Genomic DNA, 20,085 nt, shown 5'->3' with positions numbered 1-20,085 from the left:
GCTCTGGGGAGCCCTTCTGGGAAGGGAGAGTTCTGTCTGAGGCTTGCAGAGGGGTTAATAATATTAATAATAAATAATATGCCATGGGATAGTGCAGGCCAGTTCTTCCCTTCTGTGATTGGACACTGCTTTTGGAGCGACTGAGCTCAGAGAGTTTCTGATGGAGTTTTGCAAGGATGGAAACCAAATTAACCAAATTCTTGGGCTTTAACAGCACCAGGTTTCCTTTTGCCAGTGGTTGTGGAGCGTGGACAATACAAAATCCTCATGTCTGATGGAGCAATCCACCAGGGGCTGTGTAATAACGGCATTGGGGTTCAGGCAGATTGTGGGTGCAGATTCAGCATTTGCTGGCAGCTGCCTGTGCACAGGAAGGTCAGTCCTGCCCCTACAGTTGCTTATTTGTATTTTTTTGTGTATTCTGCAGTTTCCCTTCACCGCAGCTAAGCTGCTCTTTAACCCCTGGGTGACCTGCCTGGCCCTGCCTGTGAAAGGAGCCTGATTTTGGGGGATCAAAAGTGGTTTTCAGAGCTCTGGCTGGGACCTGGAACACCACAGGGTTCTGTCTAAGTCCTCTGACAGCCACAGATAATCTCAATAATAACAGGTATTTATAAATCATGAGCTCATCTTGCACAGAGAAAGCTGGCTGAGGGATTTGAGCTAAATCTTGCTTTTCTCGATGGGACATAATTCCGTATTCAGAGCAGTTGTGTTGCACCCCATCAGGACCTTCCATTGCATTCATTTGGAGCTCCAAATGTCACATCTGTACATGAACCCGAATTGCTTTAAAGGCTGGGGGTGAGCACTCATTTCCCTGATGTCAGGGCTCGGCACAGGGAGCAGAACCACTTCTCCTTTTGCTGTGAAGTGTTGATTGGAGGTGAAGAGGACACTCAGCAAGGTCTGGGGGTATGAACTCATGAGGGTTCTGCCCAGGAAGCAGCTCAGCTCTGAATGAAGCAATCACAGGTTGTTTGAATTGCAAAGGGCATCAGTTGCCCATCCAGCTTCTCCCGAGCTGATGTTGGCCTGGAAACACAACACTTCTCATTGATTTCTCAGGGGAATTGGCTGTACCTGCTCCACCAGCATAAAGGAGACCCTGGGCCTGGTACCCACTGGGAGCCCGTGCAGGGCTCAGCACTGTGGGCCTTGAGCAGCAGCTTTGCTTCACAAACCCTGCTGGAAGAGGCACTTGGCTTTCCACCCCAAGAAGCTGGTTAGTACACAAAACCAAACAGAGAGGAAAAAAAAGAAAAAATTATTCAAAATTATGTTCTCATACCTTGGCCTCAGCTCAGCCAAAATCCTTCCTTTTTAATTCAACCGCTTTGGTGGAGCCGTTTATGGTTTGGTGGGTTTTTTTAATCCTGTGGTGACTTCTTTGGTTTTTAATGACACAATTTCTAAAGAATTCACACACCTGCGTTGTTGTGAGATGAGTTCTTGTAGATAATTTAAAGCACCAGTTTGAGATTCCAGGATAATACAACTTATTATCTGGCAATGACCCTGGGGACTAGGAAAATCCAAGTTTGTTCATCTGCAGTTTACGATCTTAACGTAGTTTTTCTGTTTGGTTTTCCAAGGGTTTTGCCGAATGATTGAAATCTCCAGTATGGAAATAGCTTTCTCTGGAATTTCACTCTTTACTTTCCATCTCTTGAAGCAAAACGCCTGCAGCCCTACACCTCCAAACCTTCCCTCGGGCCATTCCTCTCCTCATCATTTAATTCAGGGCTCACCAGGAGCCTTTGATGTGCTAATGCTCAGCACAGTGTGGGCAATAAAAATGCAGAGGTGTCACTGCCTGCAAGTTATCCAAAAACATCCATTCCTTTCACCTGGCTGGGGCAGACCGGGCAGTTCAGCCTGTCCGTTGGCAGCAAGGTTTTTGTACCTGCTCTGTGGTTTAGGGGGTTGTGTTGTGTCTTGGGATCCTTTCTTGGAGCCGGGCTCAGGACAGGCTGTGTCTTGTCCAGGAAAACAGCTCAGAAGTACCAGTGGAGACTTGAGTGGGGATGGGGCTCGGCGGGCAGGGCCAGCACTCCAGGCTGGTGGCAATGCCTTTGTCTCTCCCCATTTCCCATTCCCCCTGTCGAGGGCAGGTTTGGGGTGGAGCTGCCCTCTATGAGAAGGGATGGATGGCAGCTCCTCTGCTTGCAGCACCACCAGTGCTGGGCTGATGCCCTGCACCACTCCAGAGGCAGTTCTGCCCACTGCTGCAGCACTCACAGGCCGATGCAGAGCTGCCAAAGCCGATATGATGATGTGCCTGAAGCAGCAAGACAGATGAACTTCTTAAATGACATCCACCTTTATTTTTGATAGTCAGGTGATATCTGTGTCCCTTTGCAGCAGAGACACCCTCACTTCAATGCCTGTTCCTTAACTCTGTGGGCTTAGAGAGGAAAAATTGTTGTTGAGGTCGCTGAGGAGTGTGTGAGCTGGCAAATCTGGCTGCGGGACCAGCAAGAACATCTCGGGAGCTTTTCTTTGTGCTCAGAGCCCTTGCCCGTGGGCTGGCCGGGCCCCGGCTGGGTGTGTGAGCAGGGATGTGTTAGTGGGGCTCCTCTCCAGCCCTTTGTGGCCGGGCCAAGAGCGCTGGAGGTGTGAAGGCAGGGCTCGCTCGGGAAGTCCTCGGAGCAGCCGGAGCCTGCTCGGGAGGAGATCACAGGGGCTGCAGGAAGAGCTCGGCCTCCGAAGCGGCAGCTCCGCTCCCCCGGGACGGCAGCGACAGAAGGAACGGCACGTACGAGGCTGGAGGGGCCCTGCCAAGGCGCGGGGACAGCGGCCGTGGCCGCTCCAGGGGGCCCTCCCGGCTCCCAGCGCAGCCCCGCTCACAACGTGGGATCCCTTTCAATCGCTTTCCCTCGGAACAAAGGAGCCGGGGCAGTTCTCGCACTTGAAAGCAGCAGATTGGGGCCGCTGCTGTTCCCTACGTGAGTGTTGGGAGGCGAATCCCTGGTGGGAAATGGAATCCAGGAAAATAATAGTAGTGGTGATTCATCCGTGTGTGACATCGGAGCATCCAGCAGGGCTCCGGTGCTGCCATGGCACTGCTGCGCTCCGATTCTTGAATGGATTCATCACCTATCAGCCTGCCCCCTCTGGGCTGTGTTTACCTCCCTGCTCGTGTGGTTTCCTTGCTCCTTTACAGATTCCAGGAGATGAATTTGCACCCGGGATCCCCCGAGCCCCGGGAGCTGCAGGGCTTTGCAGTGCTCAGGTCGCTGCTCCACAAGGCAGCACGTTCAGCTGCTGTTTCATGTAGGGTGTGCAATGCCAGATATTTTAAGAGGGCTCGAAGAGCACAGCTGGAGGGCAACATCTGGGAATGGGCTCATCCTGCTCTTCCTGCCAGCAGGATTTAACCACGTTTGGTACAACAGAGCTGAGCACACTTGTCCCTGGCTCCCCTCACAGGAGTTGGATTGGGAGTAAACTCAGTTGTACCAGTTCCTGCCAGAATAAACCACTGGACCTTGGCACAGGTTCTGCTGCTTTGAGAGCCATGAATCTCCCTGTAATGCAAAATCCACAATATTCAGTGCCTCGCTACCTGTCTCACAGAGACCTTGCCCAAACAACCTATTCATCAAAACCTGAAATAATGGTTTCTCTGTTCGTGTCTGACTTGATAAACCACAATTTCCCTGGGCTCAGCCTGTAATAAGTGCTTCCATGATCACAAAAGCAGATCTTTCTCTAATAAAATGTATCCACTGCAGAAAGTTAATTCTGGTTTTGCTGAGGTGCTGTAGAGCAGCAGAAGGCGGCTGTTGGCACATGTTCCTGCACTAGAAAAACAATGTGTGTAAAAACCCTGATGTAAATCCATCCCTTTGGGGGGAAAAGTGCTTTTCCATTATAGTTTACATAATTATAACAGGCTTTGCAGAGGGAAGCTGCACTCATCCCAAAATAATAAATAAACCAAACCAGTGTGGGCAAGTTCAGGATCCAGCCAGCGCTGATGGAGCAGCCAGAGCTGGGGCTGTGAACCTTGAGCTCACCTCAAACTGCTGCTCCTTTCAGGGCACTTCCAGGCAAACACTGAGGTTTGAATCCCGGGATTTAAGGGCTTCCCTGTTAATGCCATCATGGAATTAGTTCTGTGTGGCAGGAGAGTGCCTGGAGCCCACAGTGCAAAGGGCAGCGATGCTCCTGTGTGCAGATCCTTCTGTGTGCCCCCTTGAAATTAAATGTATCCCTGGCAGAGCTTTCTTTCAGCATCCTGAGATGTCCAGCTTGATAAAGATCACTTTGTTCAATATGAATTAAGAGTCCCCCTTTGCATCTCTCTGACCCAAAGCATTGCTGGTCAACGAGAGTGTTTCCATTGGCACAACACCCAAAGGAATCAGTTCAATCCTATTTTTCCCGTAAGTTTTTTTTGCTCTGATTTAACTCTGGATCCTCAAAAATCATTCCCTTCCACAGGATTTTAGTTTACAACTTCGTTTTTTAAAAAAACAAATCAGTGGCAATTTCTTTTACTTTCTGTTTGCTCCAGGAAGGTTTATTTTCTTTAATTGTTTGGATTCTTTTCCACTTTCTCCTCTGGACTGTTCAGTGCTGCTGGATGCTCAGCAGTGCTGTGAAGTGCAATCTCTGTCCTGTGTTTTGATGGTGAACACAATATCAAGCCTGAAACCTTGAAAAGGTAACCAGTGATGAAAAGATAACCAGTTATTAAATTATCTTCACCTTTTCTGCCGGTTTCAGATCCACCAGAACAGACAACCCCTTCAGGTATAATTTATTTTTAAGCTCATTAGACCGAAACTCAACCACTTCATCCCTGTGAGTAACAGCGTTTGCTAATCCGTGGTGTTTTGCCATTTCTTACATCAGGAAATGCCCCGCTGTGCTACAACCATCCAGAGCCCGAGCACTGCCAGCATTTTGTGAAATCTCTTACTTTGGGTCAGCGCTCTGCTGGTGCCCATTTATTTTTTTGTTTTTTTCTCTTTTTTTTGGTACGACAACTCCGGGGTGTCCCGGAGCAGCATCATCATCATCATCTGAGTTAGGGAGACAGCGGGGGGAACTTTTTTATTCCGAATCGTGCAAAGCGGTGCCCAGAAACCTCCGGGGAGCCCAAAAACGCCGGGTGGGGGATGCGGGATCAGGACCAGGGGTGCGGAGCGGGGCCGGGAGAGCCGTCCCGGGGCCGGGGGGAGCCGTCCCGGGGCCGGGGGGAGCCGTGCCGGGGCCGGGGGGAGCCGTCCCGGGCCGGGCGCTGCGGGGGCGCGGTGCCGGTGCCGCCGGGTCCCGGCCAATGGCTCCGCGCCGCGCACTCCCCGCCCCGCTCGCCCCATCAGCAGAAATAGCCCCGCCGCCACCGGCAGCGGCTTTTCCGCGGGGAGAGAGAGAGCGGCAGCGGCGGAGCATCCCCGGGCGGAGCAGCCCCGGGCGGAGCAGCCCCGGGCGGAGCAGCCCCGGGCCCCGGGAGGAGCAGCCCCGGGCGGAACATCCCCAGGAGGAGCAGCCCCGATGGCCCCGCGGGTGGCGGTGGCCGCGGGCGGGCGCTGAGCGGGACCCGCCGATGCCGGGCAGGGACCGGGCGCTGGGGGCACCGGGGGGCCCCCTCCGGCCCCCCAGGGCCGCGGGGAGCCCGGACATGGGAGTTGGGCAGCCCCGGGCCGTGTTGGTACCTGCGGGAGGGCGCCCGCTGGAAATTCCCTCCTTCCCATGAGCGGCGCCTGCCCCCGGCGCTGGGCTCTCGCCATGGACACTGTGAAAACCACCTACATCGTGCTGGAGCTCATCATCGCCGTGCTCTCCATCGCCGGCAACGTGCTGGTCTGCTGGGCCGTGGCCATCAACAGCACCCTGAAAAACGCCACCAACTATTTCCTGGTGTCGCTGGCCGTGGCCGATATCGCCGTGGGGCTGTTGGCCATCCCTTTCGCCATCACCATCAGCATCGGCTTCCAGGTGGATTTTCACAGCTGCCTCTTCTTCGCCTGTTTCGTGCTGGTGCTGACACAAAGCTCCATTTTCAGCCTGCTGGCCGTGGCCATCGACAGGTACCTGGCTATAAAGATCCCATTGAGGTAAGAGATGGCAGTGGGAAACATTCCCTGGCTCTGATATTCCTGCTCTTAACCTGCAGGAACTTCTAAACTTTCGTGCTGCCCCACTCTCAGGTGATGAAAATAACAGAGGTTTGGCACTTGCTGCAGGATTGGAGTCACTATCCCACCTCTTGCTTCAAAATACACCTGGAAGTTCATTTTCTTGAGGATGTTTGCCTTGGGAGGGTCAGTGGCTCCTCAGAGGGGCCTGCAGGGATGTGGGGCTGTGTTTGGGATGGCTGTGGCTCATCTCTGTAGGAATTTATACAGCCCCTTTATTGTGGTGTCCAGGCATCTCCCAGGTAATTAAATAGAGGAGCGGCCACTCTTTCTCCTAATTCTTACAGTGAAAGGAGAAGGGGGGAGCAGAAAGATTTAGGGTTTTACAGTTCAGTCTCATCCAAGACATGAATTAGTTTCCTTCTAATTAATGGGAATTAAAATGGGGAAAACTGTCTGGATTAGAAGTTACAGGCGCCTCTCCAATGGGCTGGTGCAGCTTCTTCCTTCAACTGAAGTGCACAAACCCCGGGCTTTGCATTGTGAATGATCTGAGCTTGTTCATCTCAGCCTCCCCCGTGTCCCAGTTGTCCCTCGCTGGGAACAGACACGGATGGAGCCCCCGGGAGCCCAGGGCGGCTGCAGGGAGGGGCAGGAGCAGCGGCTGTGGGGAAACGGGGCAGATGCGGCTCAGGGACCTCAGCTGAACTCGGGAAAGCCGCAGCTTTCCTGGATCCCGCTCCTCCCCGGCATCTCTCGCGCACCAGCGATGAACTCACCCTAAAATGACTTAAAAAGAGAAAAAACCCTTTCACCCTGTTCCGGCACCTTGCTGAGCCTTCCCATAGGTTGAGCAAATACTAATTAGTCATGGGGCAGAGGTGGGGGAGCGTGGCCGTGTGTCATCGCGGCCGGTGGAAATTCCGGGGGATGTCGCGCAAGCGGAGCGGACCCGCAGCACAGCAGGGGCAGGGACAGGTTGTTTCCAGCAGTTCTGACCCTGTTTCTGACCCTCCCACCCCCCAGCCGGGCTCACAGACCCACCCTGGCCCCGGAAAATGCTGTGGTGTCTTTTCCACCCGTTCTCGGGACGGCGGGGCAGCAGAGCAGCAGCAGCTACAGAAACAGTTCAGATTTTAAAGTTTCAGTTTAATAACAGCCCTGGCCACAAGCTGTCAGGCAATAACTCTATTTTTGTACTACAGGCGCTCTCTGCAGCTGGGGAAACTGTGGTGAGGGGTTTGTGCTCTGCTGAGAGCCGGGGGGAAGCAGAGCGTCAGAAATGCTCGGAGGGATCGTTCCTGTGCCTGCAGAAGGGAAGTGGCTTTGCCAACTGACAGAGCAGCCAGCATTTCCTCCGCTCTTTTTTCCCCAGTCCTGGTCCTGAGCAGGTTTGCTCGACTCTCCACCAGGGCAGTTCATCCCAGGGCAGTTTTCTCTTGCTTTGGGATTCTTTCCCAGCTTTGCTCTCCTCACCCCATCTCACGCCAAACCTTTTATTCCATTTGCACAAACATCTTTATTCCTGGGAGTGCTCTCGAGCTGGACACAAACGGAGACCAGGGAGTCCCATCCTGGGCTGGCTGAGGTGCGAAATTTGGATTAAACTCCAGCTTGGCATTGAGGCCTTATTTCAGTGCTCTCAGAGGGGACCAGTGAGTAAAAAACTCCTTTCAAAGGAGGGAGATTCTCCCTGTGAGGAGCAGGACAATGGACAAGCCACTGCCTCGGTGACAGGAGATTTAGGGACTGATTCTGAAAGGCTTTTTTTAGTTGTACGGCCAAGATCAAAAGGGGATAGAGGAGGTTATAAATCTACGCAGGCAAAACCCTTCTCTGCTGCACCAGGGTTTTCCCAGCAAGGCTTGGCTGGAGTTTTCTCTTCAGCATCCTTATTCCTGGGATGCTCCACAGGGCTGCTGGCAGGGAGGAGACAGGAACTTCTCCCACCACCCTCTCTGGGCAGGAGCAGAGTTGTGTTGTGGGAATGGGAATCTGATCACCAATTTCTAGGAATGGAGACTGTAGGAAAAGCTTTTCTCATTAAAACACCCATTCTGGAGGCCAGAGCAGAGGCTGATACCAGGCAGTGGAGTATTAAATGTTTAAGAAAATGATTTGTGCCCAGCCCTGTCCAGCAATTACCATAAATAATGTGGTTGTTGCAGAGCAGACGAGTGTCCTTGTCACATCCAGTGCTCCATCAGCTCCCTGTGGAAAGCTCAGCAGGGACATTAAGGACTGGCTGTGCCACATTATTTAATACCCTTTCAGGGCTGTTTGAGAGGCTGGGCAGGCCTGTGGGCTGGGGTGCACAGCAGAACTTTGCATTACAGCCAGGCTAATAATGGATTTTTCAGCTCTGTGGCTGAACCAAGAAATCCCTTGGGGAGGAGGAAAATTGTTTCACTGAAACTGGAACAGCGATGTTGGGAGGCTTCAGTGAAGCAAAGTGATCCCGACCAACCTGGCAGATTTTGGGTTGTCCAACCCTCCCAAATGCTCTTTGAGATCAAGATCTCCTCACTGGGGGAAGGAACTGACAACTTCTCATCTGGAGAACTGCAGAACAAAAATCTTATTTTAAAAAATGGTGGTTTAGAACCCTCCCTCTTCTGGCTAAAAATATTTGCTGAGTTTGACCCGAAGCCATGAATTCTTTCTGTCCCTCGAAACTCGTATTTCGCTTGTTTGCTTTTGATGAATTTACTGTTTGTGGAGGAGCCCCCACCCACGCTGCCCATTCTGTGCAGCTGCAGCTCCCAGCCCTTCCCTGGCTCCCTTGGCCATCACCAGGATGCAGCTCCTTGTCCTCAGACTCTCTGTCCCCTGCTCCTGTACCCTCCTGGCTGCTGCCACCCCTGTGTGCCCATCCCTGTGCCCAGGGACACAGCTCAATGCCAGCCTGACTCCCCCAGCACTTCCTCCAAGCAGAATATCCAAGCCCAGGAAATCCAGCATCTCTCAGCAGCAGCAAATCCATCCTGCAGAGAGCACTTGGCACAGAGGCTTTTGCTCTCTGGCTTCCTCCAGGGCTGGATTTCACCCCACAGTCCCGTAGCTGGGAGCCAAAGAAGATTTGTAGGTGGAATAAAACAGTTTCCTTTTATTTGCATTAACCCAAATCCTTTGGCACGGAGAAGAATTGTAGGTAGGGAAGGATGCCTGGAACAAACGTGTCAGGAATTAGGGAGGGAGAAGAGAATCTGTATTTAGAGAGCAAAAGGAGAGTGAAACACTGACTAACACCACACTGTGTGTGCCCCTGTCCACTGGTACCTCCTGCAGGACAGTGAATGTGGTGCTGCTGCCTGGCAAACATCCCAACTGGGACCTGCCATGGGAAAATTCTCCTCAGTTCCCTGGGATTTGAGCTGATCTGCTGCTTGTCCTGGGTTTAGTTCTCTCCCATCTTCAACTTTACCCCTTGTGGATGTGCAGGACTGATGTTCCGGGGGAGCTTTGCTACGAATTGGAACAGGGTCCCAGCCACATCTTCTCCCTTTTTGCACATTTTTGAGCCCTTGCTGCCCCTCCTGCAGCCAGAGGATCCTCCTGTGGATTCACTGTCAGTTAACGGGATCAGGATCTGTTAATGGTGCTGCCCCGATCTGCCCCTGCTCCTGCCAGTGTCCCACAGGAGCTGCTGCCCCCCTTGGCACAAGGCAAAGTGCAGCTCCTTGCTGCTGTCCTGTGGGACAGATTACATTTGGATTGTTGCTGTTTTTTCTTTATCCTTTGCAGAGGTGGCTTGGCTGATGCTGAGGCTCTGCCCGTCCCCTCTGCTGCAGAGGAGGGGTTCTCTCTGTGTTCCTCAGCAAAGATTTGTTCCCAGATCCCTGCCAACACCAGCTTGTTGCTCAGCAAAGCAAACTGGTGGGGTTTGATGTCTACTGGGAGGGCTGGAGCCACTGGGGAGCAGAGAAACTCCTCTTGGTGTTCACCTGCCACTCTGTGGGTGCCATCACAGAGCTGCAGCTGCTCTTCCTCCCTGTGCCCTTGCCTCATTTCCTTTCGTCCTTGCTCTGCCCTCCATCTGAAGCCCCAGGAGTGTTCTGCTGCTCCCGTGTGGCTCCAATGCTGTGCCCACTCCCTGATTCCTGATTCCTGCTTCCAGAGCCTCCCCATCCCTCAGGATGCTGTGCCTACCCTTGGTTATCACTGAGTTGGAAACTGCAAGTGCCACAAACCCAGCAAGGGCAGGAGGCTTGGGGTGTTCACTTGAGCAATGGAGCTGTCACATTTTTAGGGAAGTTTGTGTCAGCCAAGCTGGGCCCAGGGGACGTGGGAGGCTCTCACAGGGCTCCCATTCGCTCCAGCCTTCGGATGCAGCCAAAACACAACAACAAAATCAGGAATAATCGCATGTGCCCTCATGGCAATAAAGTAGAGAGGGGAAATCACAGCTATTTTTAGCTGGTTTTATCCTGGTTTCCTTAAAATGCATGTCCCAGATTTTTATATCTTTCCTGCATCTCCGAGGCCACTTCCCTCCCAAAAAAACAAAAGTCCTGACAGGAAAAGGAATTGGGAGCTCTTTGGGACCTCTGCCCCAGCACAGCTCCTGCAGAGGCTGGGGACAGCAGGGACACCAGGGAGCAGCAGGGATGTCAGGGTTGGTTCCAGGCTGGCTGAGGGCACTGATCTCCAGGCTGAGTCAGAACCCAGATCTCTGAATTTAGAAGATTTTATTCTGTTTTGGTCAGCTCAATCTCTAAAAATACAGATTAATTTTAAGATTTTTTTTTAACAGGCAACTTTTGAAATCCAGGAGAATTTTCCTCCAGAAGATCTTTTGACCTCTCCTTGAAAAAAAATACATAAACCCAAAATGTTTAGGGAATTTTGCAATCCAAAGAGAAGATTAACTCCTAATCCAATGGATGACATCAGGCCTGGGCAGGAGCCACAAATAACCTGGGAGTGCATCAGTGGGGCTGTCCCTGTGTGTGTGTCCCATGTGGGCACTGGTGTCACTGGGACCAGACCTGCTGGACCCACTGGGGACAAGGGACAGAGCACAGTCCCTGCAGGAGCTGTGGGGGCACTTCTTGGCCATGTCCCCCCTTCCCACTGCTCAAACCTTCCCTGGCATTGTGCTGGCTCAGGGCTGGGAGCTCTGTCCAACCTGGGGGTGCCCAGGCAGGCAGGGGAGGACGGGATGAGCTCCTGGAGCTGCTGGAACAGGCGGGGATGAGGCACAGGAGGGCTCCGTGCTGACCCTGCACATCCCCCAGCCCCGGGGGAGTCACTCAGGGCTCTGCAGGGAGGAGCAGCTTGGGGGGCTGGTGGGTGGGAAGGCAGCGGGTTGGAAACTTTGGGAAGGGGGTTGCACTCTGCCATCCCCCACCCTGATCCGCTATCGGGGCCAGCAGGGCCCTGGGAGGGGCACAGGATCCCACCCGAGCAGCTGCCTCTGAATCCCAGTCGCTATCTCACCTCTGCCAGGCACCTTTAGCTCAGCCCCCGGTGCTGCAGAGCCAGGCCCGACCCTCGGGAAGGTTCGGAACGACAAAAATTCCCAGCCCCAGGCCCCGGCAGGCTGATAACGCCGGGCTGCAGAGCCCTGGGGGAGGGAGGCGCTGAGGTCTGAAATAGGGGAGAACTTAAATAGATCTTAAACAGGGGAGAACTGCGGGGTTGTGCTCTAGGGCTCAGAAACACAAAACACCAGTATCCCACACCAGTGTCACCACAGAGTCCACCCCAGTATCACACTGACCCCACACCAGTCTCACACCAGTATCACACTGATCCCACACTGATCCCGCCCCAGTGTCCCGCTCTCCTGCAGGCTCGGGCCCGTTTTGGGGCAGGTGCTGGTGTTTGGATGTGGGGAATGCTGGAGAGTGGGAGCAGCGTGCAGGGCGAGGGGCTGAGCTCATTTCCTTCCTGTGCTCCGGGCTGGTCTCTGCCCCAGCCCGGGCTGGCCCCGCTCACAGCCCCGGTGTCTGAGTTCAGTTTTCAGTCAGGTTTTCTCACCCTGCAGAGCGAGCGAGCGAGCACAAACACCGAGATCTCACACGGGAGGGCGAGAGGCGCTCACACCTCGCCAGCCCTGGCAGAGCTCAGCAGGTGCAGGGCTGGGAGCCCCCGCAGCATCCTCAGCTGCAGCTTCCCCCACATCACCCAGCCCTGTGCCCTTTGTGGGGTTTACACCTTTCCCTGCTTCCCACATCGCTGCACACCCGCTGCTGTCCCCTGTCCCCTGTCCCCTGTCCCCTGTCCCCGGGCCGTGCGGGGACACTGAGGCAGGAGGGGGCTGCCTCTCTCTGTCCCCACCCCGGGGAGGGTTTAGGCGGATGGATAACAATATCTCGGGCAGGGTTTTAACCCTGCAGCTGTTCGATAGCCCCGGGGACAAGGGGACCCAGGGGAGGGGACGCTTCTGTCCTTCCCCAGGGCTGGGGGTGCCCTGCAGGGTTCCTGCGGCTCCTGCCTCACCTGAGCCGGGGCTGGCGGGTGGCAGTGTGACAGTGACAGTGTGACAGTCCCCGCCCAGCGGAAGGCCGGCAGTGCTGCTGCTGTCCCCGCGCACAATGGGGACAGATGCGGGAGGAAGTGATTTGTCTGCCCGGGACAGGGACACTCGCAGATGTCCCACTTCCCCAGCTGATAGCGTTACCACTGATCACATCTCTGGCCGCCAACTCCTTCCTGCTTAAACAGCGTGCCTTTTTCTTTTTTCTTTTTTTCTTTTCCTTTCTTTTTATTTCTTTTTATTTCTTTTTATTTCTTTTTCTTTCCCCTCCCCTCTCTCTAAGGTGCAATTTATGATTCGTTTAAAATGTCCTGCCAGGATGTTTCAGCTGGTGTGTGATCTCCACTCCATGGCTGTGCATGGAGCACAGGGGCAGCAATGGTGCTTATTTTGTTATAGCTTAAAAAAAAATAGCAAGATGCAAAGTACAGCTGTGAGGAGGTGACAAGGACACAATGCTTGGCAGCCGAGCTGCTCTCACCCCTTGTGAATAGAGGTGTCTGTGTATTTCCCTTCACACTTAAAATAGAAATGTCTGAGTTGGCACTGGTTGGTTGTAGCACCTGCCTGGTCCGAGCTCCGCAAACTCCATCTGCTCCTCTCCCTGCATCCAGCAGCCTGGGCACGGGGCAGAGCTCAGGGAGGGAGCTGGGGAGCACAAGCCATGGGTGAGTTTGGAGTTTAAGCTCTGAAATTGTTCCTTGGAGGCTGATCCTGCTCTGGAGGCAGTGGGAGAACCCAAACTCCTGGAGCAGCCTCTGCTGTGGCATAAGGACACCATGGGCAAGGCAGGGGCTGTGTGGCACCACAAGGCTTGGATGTGTCCCTCCTGCTGGGCTGCCTGGGGACAGGAGGGATTCTCCTGTCCCTTCTCTCTGAGATAAATGCTGTGGCAATAACAGCCCCGTCCCAGAGTGTTTCCTCCAGGCTGCTCCTGCCCCAAGCCCATCACCCCAAAAGCTGAATTTCTCCTGCTGTGCTTTCCCTGTTTGACAGAGCTCAGGGGCACCAGGGGCTGGTGGGCTGATGCCAGGGACGTGCAGGACATGACTCAGTTCCTGCCTTTGGGAGCCAAACTCCTGAGAGTCTGGGCTGGCAGCGTGTCCTGCTCTGTGCCAGCTGTGCTCAGCGCCAGCCTGGGCCACTTGGCTCCTTCCCAGTGCCAGGAAACGGCACCAGAAATGCAAAAAAACCCCAACCCCAACCATCCTACCAACACACACAGAGCATTCCTAACAGAACTCGCTCTCTTGGGGTTTGCTGTGATGCCCTCCCAGGAAAACTCTGGGTTTTGGAGGGGCCAGGGGGATGCCTGCTGTGGGAAGGCCACCAGGAACAGGGGACACCTCATCCAGCCCCAGTGGAGCCTTTGTGGCCCCTGTGGGTGAGGAGACAGCGGGGACAGCCCAGGGGACACACTGCAAAGCTGAGCTCTCCTTAGGACACTTGTCCCCCTGCAGTGGCTCTGGTGGCCAGGGAGCAGCTCCATCCTCCAGCACAGGAACCTGACTTACCCCTCGATGCCATCGGGGCTCCCATGGGGAGGGCACAGGGTGGGAGTTGGGATAATTAAACCTCTCATGGTGATTGCACCAGTAAAGACACTTTTCCTGGCGGTCTAAAAGGAACTAATGCATTGCCAGGTTATTTAATGCCACTAAATCATTTTAAAATATTCAGCTGTTATTTACATTAAAGCAACATTTGATGCCTCCGGGTGGAAGCACAGAGGTGATTCAATATTTGTTATACATTAGTTGAGCAGACTTAGGTGAGTAAATTTACTTTAATAGCTGGGTTTTTTTTGGTTTTTTTTTTTTTTTTTGCCTAATAATATTAAGCCTAAAAGAGAATGAAGGAGAGGTTTGCTGGACAATTCTGAGCTGTGAAAATCTGTTGGTTCCTCACTGTCTGACCCTGTTTTATAGAGTTTAGGGAAGAGCTTGTGAGACTCCCCATACCTGCATCTGGTGACATTAATTAATTTCTTTTTTTAAGCATGTGCTTTACTTGTGTTGACTTCAGGCAGAGTCTCACCAAATAAATTTATTAAGGTAATAACAAGGTAATTAATGAACAATTCTAGGACATCATACTATTCTCAATTTCACCTTGGGCTCTTCTGGCTGGCCACAGCAGTGACCATCAGCAGCAGCTGCCATCAGCTGGATGGAGAGAAGGTGGGAGGGCAATGCAAATTCCAGGGAAATGAAGAGCTAATCTGAGCAGGGCAGTTGTTCCCTGTGAAAAACCATTTCCATCTCTTCCCTGGGCCTGCAGCCCTCCCCATGCTCAGCTCTGGCTCTCACAGACTGGGAGCCCAGAATGTTTTATCTCTCAGAAGATACAGAAATTCACGTGCCGTGGTCCTGGCTCCGCTGGGAGCACTGGGAAGAGCAGAAGCTCTAAAATAAACAGGCCACTGGAACATCAAGGGGCTTTCTTGACTGATCTTGTAAACCTTCAAGTCTTATCTTAGCAGAAGAGTTCAGGAGAAGAGCTGATGGAAGAATTATTATTTTTATTTGGGGCCAAATGTTTTCAGCAAGAGGCAGCACTGACTGTCACCAGCCTGGGACCTCAGCATGGCCATGGCAGCTCCTCCTGCTCCTGAGCACACAAAACCCTCCACTCCTTCAGTTTCTGGCTCTAACCAATGGGCCCTTTGGCATTTTCCAGTCTCCCCATGGCAGTTTTGGGGATGGAGCACCTGGAGAGATCCTCTAAGCAGGGCAAGCATGAGACACAGTTTTGCCTTTCCACTGCAGAGCTGAGAGAGAACAGCAGCTCCTGGTGCCTCTGCAGCACTGACTGAGCTTGGATAGGGCTGTAGCTCAAGACTCAGATTTTGCCAAGAGATTTGGTTTCTGTCAACTTGCTCAAATCTCAATGATTTCAGGTCCCACAAGCCCAGACCAGCTCCAGCTTCTGAAAACCTCATGTGGGGTCTCAAAAGCAACAGGGTTGGCCTCACTGATGCCCCATTTGAGAACTTCTCATCTTCTGAAATACTGAAACTTAACTCTTATTAATAATGAGAGAAAAATGCAGGAGAAGCCCCTCAGTGGCTGGATCTACCCTTCAGACACCAACCCATGGACTGTCCACAATTCAGCAGCACCTAAATGTGGCTGCTGCTCCTGCACCCTCCCAGCCAGCCCAGCTCATGCCTGAAGAAGGAGCTGAGGGCTCCCCCAGCCCCTCTTTGACCCCCCCTGTCCTTGCAGGAGGAGCAGGAGGCTGAGCTCACACGGAGGCAGTGCAGTGATTCACAGGCACAGCTGCAGTTCTGTGGGAATAAAACCCTCCCCTGCCTCACGGGCCGGAAGAAAATCAGAACAAACGTTCTTAGGAAAGGAGGAGCAGGGCAGCCAAGCCAGAGTAAACAAGCACTGAGAGAAGGGTGTGGGAAGGAGGGGACGTGGGGCAGCCAGCAGACTCTGACTGGCTGTGGAGAGCACAGGAATGGGTTTCTCATGTTGTCTTCAGGCACTTGCTGGTTCTTCCTACCTCCAGAGAGGGATCCCACTGATGCTTTGATTTTGGCATCTGCTCTGGTTGCACCCAAACCAGACTTTTGACTTGTGCTGCTTCAGGTTCCAGCTCTGCTCTCTCTGTATCTCTGAGCATCTGAGGGCTGGAGGGTCTGTGGAGGGACTCAGTGGGATGAGGAAGGTGTGGGGCAGCACCAGGTTCAGCACTGCACCAACTTGTCCCTGGGCCACAGCGGAGCTTCTTCATAACCCATGTGGGATTGCAAGGCAGAACTGGGCACCAGCACAGCCCCAGCTGGACGGGGTCAGCCCAGGAACTGGCCCAGCAGCTGCCCCAGCGTGCCCAGCAGTGGCTGCTCAGAGCCAGAGAGCATCAGGCACAGGGAGCCTCCCTGTCCCTGCCCTGCTGGCAGTTGGTGGTTTAAGATCACACAGTGATAAAGCCTTTTTTAAGACTCCAAGTCCTTTCCCTCCCCTTGCAGGGGGTTTGTGGGCTGGGGCAGTGGTTGGTGCCTCTCAGGAATAGTAAATGAATCACCCCCCAAATCACGGTGTGTGGGTGGGTGCAGGGCACAGGTGAGAGTGATCAGAGAGGTGAGGCCCCCTCGTGGGTTGGGCTTTTGTCTCATTAACCAAAACACTGATGACTTGAACTGCAGGGAAGTCACCAGTGCTCCTTTATGTAACTTTGACTGTGGTTTTGTCCCTGGGGCTGCAGGTACAACAGCCTGGTGACCGGCAAACGGGCCAGGGGACTCATCGCCGTGCTGTGGCTCCTGTCCTTTGGGATCGGACTGACCCCACTGATGGGCTGGAACAAAGCCATGAGTGGCTGTCCCAACGCCACCAACGAGACAGGGACCGAGCCCCACGGCTGCTTCATCTCGTGCCTCTTTGAGAACGTGGTGACCATGAGCTACATGGTCTACTTCAACTTCTTCGGCTGCGTGCTGCTCCCCCTCGTCATCATGCTGGGGATCTACATCAAGATCTTCATGGTGGCCTGCAAGCAGCTGCACCAGATCGAGCTGATGGGCAACTCCAGGACCACCCTGCAGAAGGAGGTGCATGCGGCCAAGTCTCTGGCCATCATCGTGGGGCTTTTTGCCTTCTGCTGGCTGCCCCTGCACATCCTGAACTGCATCACGCACTTCCACGAGGACTTCTCCAGGTCCAAGCCCGAGTGGGTGATGTACGTGGCCATCATCCTCTCCCACGCCAACTCTGTCATCAACCCCATCATCTACGCCTACAGGATCCGGGATTTCCGCTGCACCTTCCGCAAGATCCTCTCCAAGATCCTCTGCAAGGCCGACGAGCTCCCCAAGTGCCCCTCGGAGCACAACCAGCACCTGACTGTCATCAACATCAGCTCCCCCGCGGCCTCGGTGACAGTATGACCCTCCCTGCTGCCCCTGGGGGCCCGGCCCGGCCCTGGCACTGCCCCTCCCCGTGTGAGCAGTCCCAGGAGTGCTCAGAGATGACCACTATGCACTCGTGCAGCTGTGTTTTTATTTTTATTTTTGTAATTAACTCGGTAGAGGAGTGACCTGAGCGGGGACACTGAGTGCAGCTCGTAGCCCCGGGGGGTGTGAGAGCTGTGATCCCGTCCTTTTTCCTTTCCAGGTGTTTCCTTTCCAGGTTGGACACTGACTGGGGAAGACTCACCTGCTGGGGGGGTGTTTCCCCAATTGTGCTGCTCATGTCAAGTCATAGGATCTTTATTTTAATTATTATTATTTTTATTATTATTTTTTAATATTTTTGGTTCATTTAGGAGTAATAATTTTGTGTCTGTTTTTTGAGTTGTTCTCCAAGTCCATACTTGACAGCACTTTGGTAATACCCTAATTATTCCATCAATTGTTTGATGCAGCTTGTATTCTCTGATGGGAAAAAGTCTTACTTAGTCCAGTTCCTGGTGTGAAACTGAATCTGTGTTCCAGGCACTGAGGGGAGGGACTGTGTGATGGGAAAACCAGGTCAGAACTGGCCAGCCCAGTGTGGAAACCCCATTTAATGAAAGATTTGAGAAAACACTTGATCAAGGTTTTAGAGCAGAGGTTTTACTGCCTTTAAATCACTTTGGTCCACAGGACTGTGCAGCCCCAGTGCTTCAGGTTTGCTCCCAGATCTGTTTCCAGCTCTCAAAATGCAGGAGGCAGAAGTGCCCCAATGGTTCGTGTGAACCAGAGCCACCAAGGCCAGGGTCACACTGCCTTGGGGACACGAGCTCTATAATTGGTTTTTGCTCCCAGGTCAAAACTTGCCAGCCTTGCAGAGCTTCCACAAGTGCAGGTTTTAGCTGTGAGAGGTGGATGCTGCAGCTCACCTGATTCCTAAAGCTTGGTCTGGCTGAGCTGCAGCCCTGGAACCTCCAGAAGGTGTGAATGCTCCCCCCCCCCCAAGTTTTATCCCTGAAAAATTGTACTTGAATCACACAGAAAACAACTCTAGATTTTTTTAAATTCTGTTGCACTAAAAGGGGATACAATACCCCAAGAGTTTCATTTCTGTGGCGTATATAATGACAAATATGGTGTAAAATCAATTGAAAAACTGAACAAATCTTGTTCCTGCAGCATCTCCCCTGCCAGCTGGCAAAAACTGCAGACAGCAGCTGCAGGAATGACTCTGGGCCCACCATGCACAGGGAATGGTTCCCTGGCAGTGCTGGACTTCCCTGCCATTGGAGCAGCTCAGCCCCAAACCTGGGGGCAATCACCAGAGAGCTCTGGATGGGTTTGGACACGTTTCTGCAACGCCCAAATTTAGCTACAGCTCAGACATGGGCATGAGCTGAGCCTGAGCAGGTCACTGTCCCAAGTGCTCCTCCTTTAACAGCCCCATTCAGCTCTGCTGCATCTGCCTTGGGCAGGGGCCAGCTGACCCTGGGGCCACCTCCTGCCATCTGGGCAGGGCCTGCCTCTCCCCTCCCTTCATTCCTTCCCTCCTGTGTTATCTTTGGCCCTGCTCCTCCTGTTAATCAGGGCTGGAAACAAGCAGGGTTTTCACCTGCAGCTCTGGCAGCGTTGCCAAGTGGTTGCAAGCCACGTTTATTCTCACAACAAAGGATGGAATCTCTCCCTGTGGCTGCCTGAAACCGACCCAAACTCTCACAGCAGCAACAGAGTGAAGCTCTCAGTGCTGTAACACCAAGAGACAAGGTCCCAGAACACTTGTCCTGATGTGAGAGCTTCCAGTGCAGCTCAGCATCCACCACTGCTCCCTCCCCGTGCCTCTCCTGAGCCAGAATTCCTGCAGATGGATGTGGAGCATCCTTAGCTGTGCTTTTGGGCTGTCAGGCATTAACTCTGACCCAGGTCATGGTCACTGGGCACAGGATGTACCTTTGTGGATCTGAGCCAGAGACATTTCAAGGCAAAATAAAAATAGGACACCTCCCTTGCCCTCCCTCAATAAAAAGCTCTGAAGGTTTCTATAAAAATGTGAAGCAAAAACAGCAGAGGAACTTTCTGTAGCCAGTGCAGCTGTGGCCATGCAGCTGTCACTGCTCTGTTGTACATGGATGGATGTGTTCTCTTCATGTTGCTCAGATTTTGTATTTGCAGTGACTGTTATTTACATACAAAAGTCTCCATTTCCCACCACACCCCCTGGCTCAGGCTGTGCCCTGTTATTTCTGGTGGCTGATGAGTTCACAGGTGCAGCAGGAGAGGCCACACCGCCCTCAGGGGGGACAGAGCACGGGCAGGGAATCACAGCTGGGAGGAGCTGGGTGCCAGGGAAGCAGCCCTGGGGTGGTCAGTGTGTCTGAAAAGGTTCGATTTAAAGCACAGAAACCACGTTGGTGCTTCCAAAGATCCTGTTACAGTGGAAGCACAGAGCTGCCACCAGCCTCAGGGTGCTCAGGGGCCCCTGGATCAGGTTTGCCACTAAAAAATCAGAAATTACTCTGAGCTGCCACCTGCAAGAGCCACAGGCAGCTCTTTAATCTGTGGATCACTGAGACCTGCAGGACTGTTTGCATCCCCACATGACAATTATTACAGATTAGTTC

At 53.3% G+C, this 20,085-nt stretch overlaps 1 protein-coding gene across 1 annotated transcript; it reads left to right on the top strand.

Moving 5' to 3' along the window:
* Nucleotides 1-5,684: 5,684 nt before the first annotated feature.
* On the top strand, nt 5,685-18,395 carry ADORA2B (adenosine A2b receptor). The gene is made up of 2 exons (XM_083875467.1): nt 5,685-6,068; nt 16,783-18,395. Exons 1-2 carry the CDS (start codon nt 5,704-5,706, stop codon nt 17,462-17,464), a joined length of 1,047 nt encoding a protein of 348 aa, XP_083731593.1. The 5' UTR covers nt 5,685-5,703; the 3' UTR covers nt 17,465-18,395.
* The last annotated feature ends 1,690 nt before the right edge of the window (nt 18,396-20,085 follow it).

The sequence above is a fragment of the Zosterops lateralis genome, assembly GCF_965231275.1.
Source record: "Zosterops lateralis genome assembly, chromosome: 19".
NCBI lineage: Eukaryota > Metazoa > Chordata > Aves > Passeriformes > Zosteropidae > Zosterops > Zosterops lateralis.
This window is presented reverse-complemented; position numbering and strand designations above follow the sequence as displayed.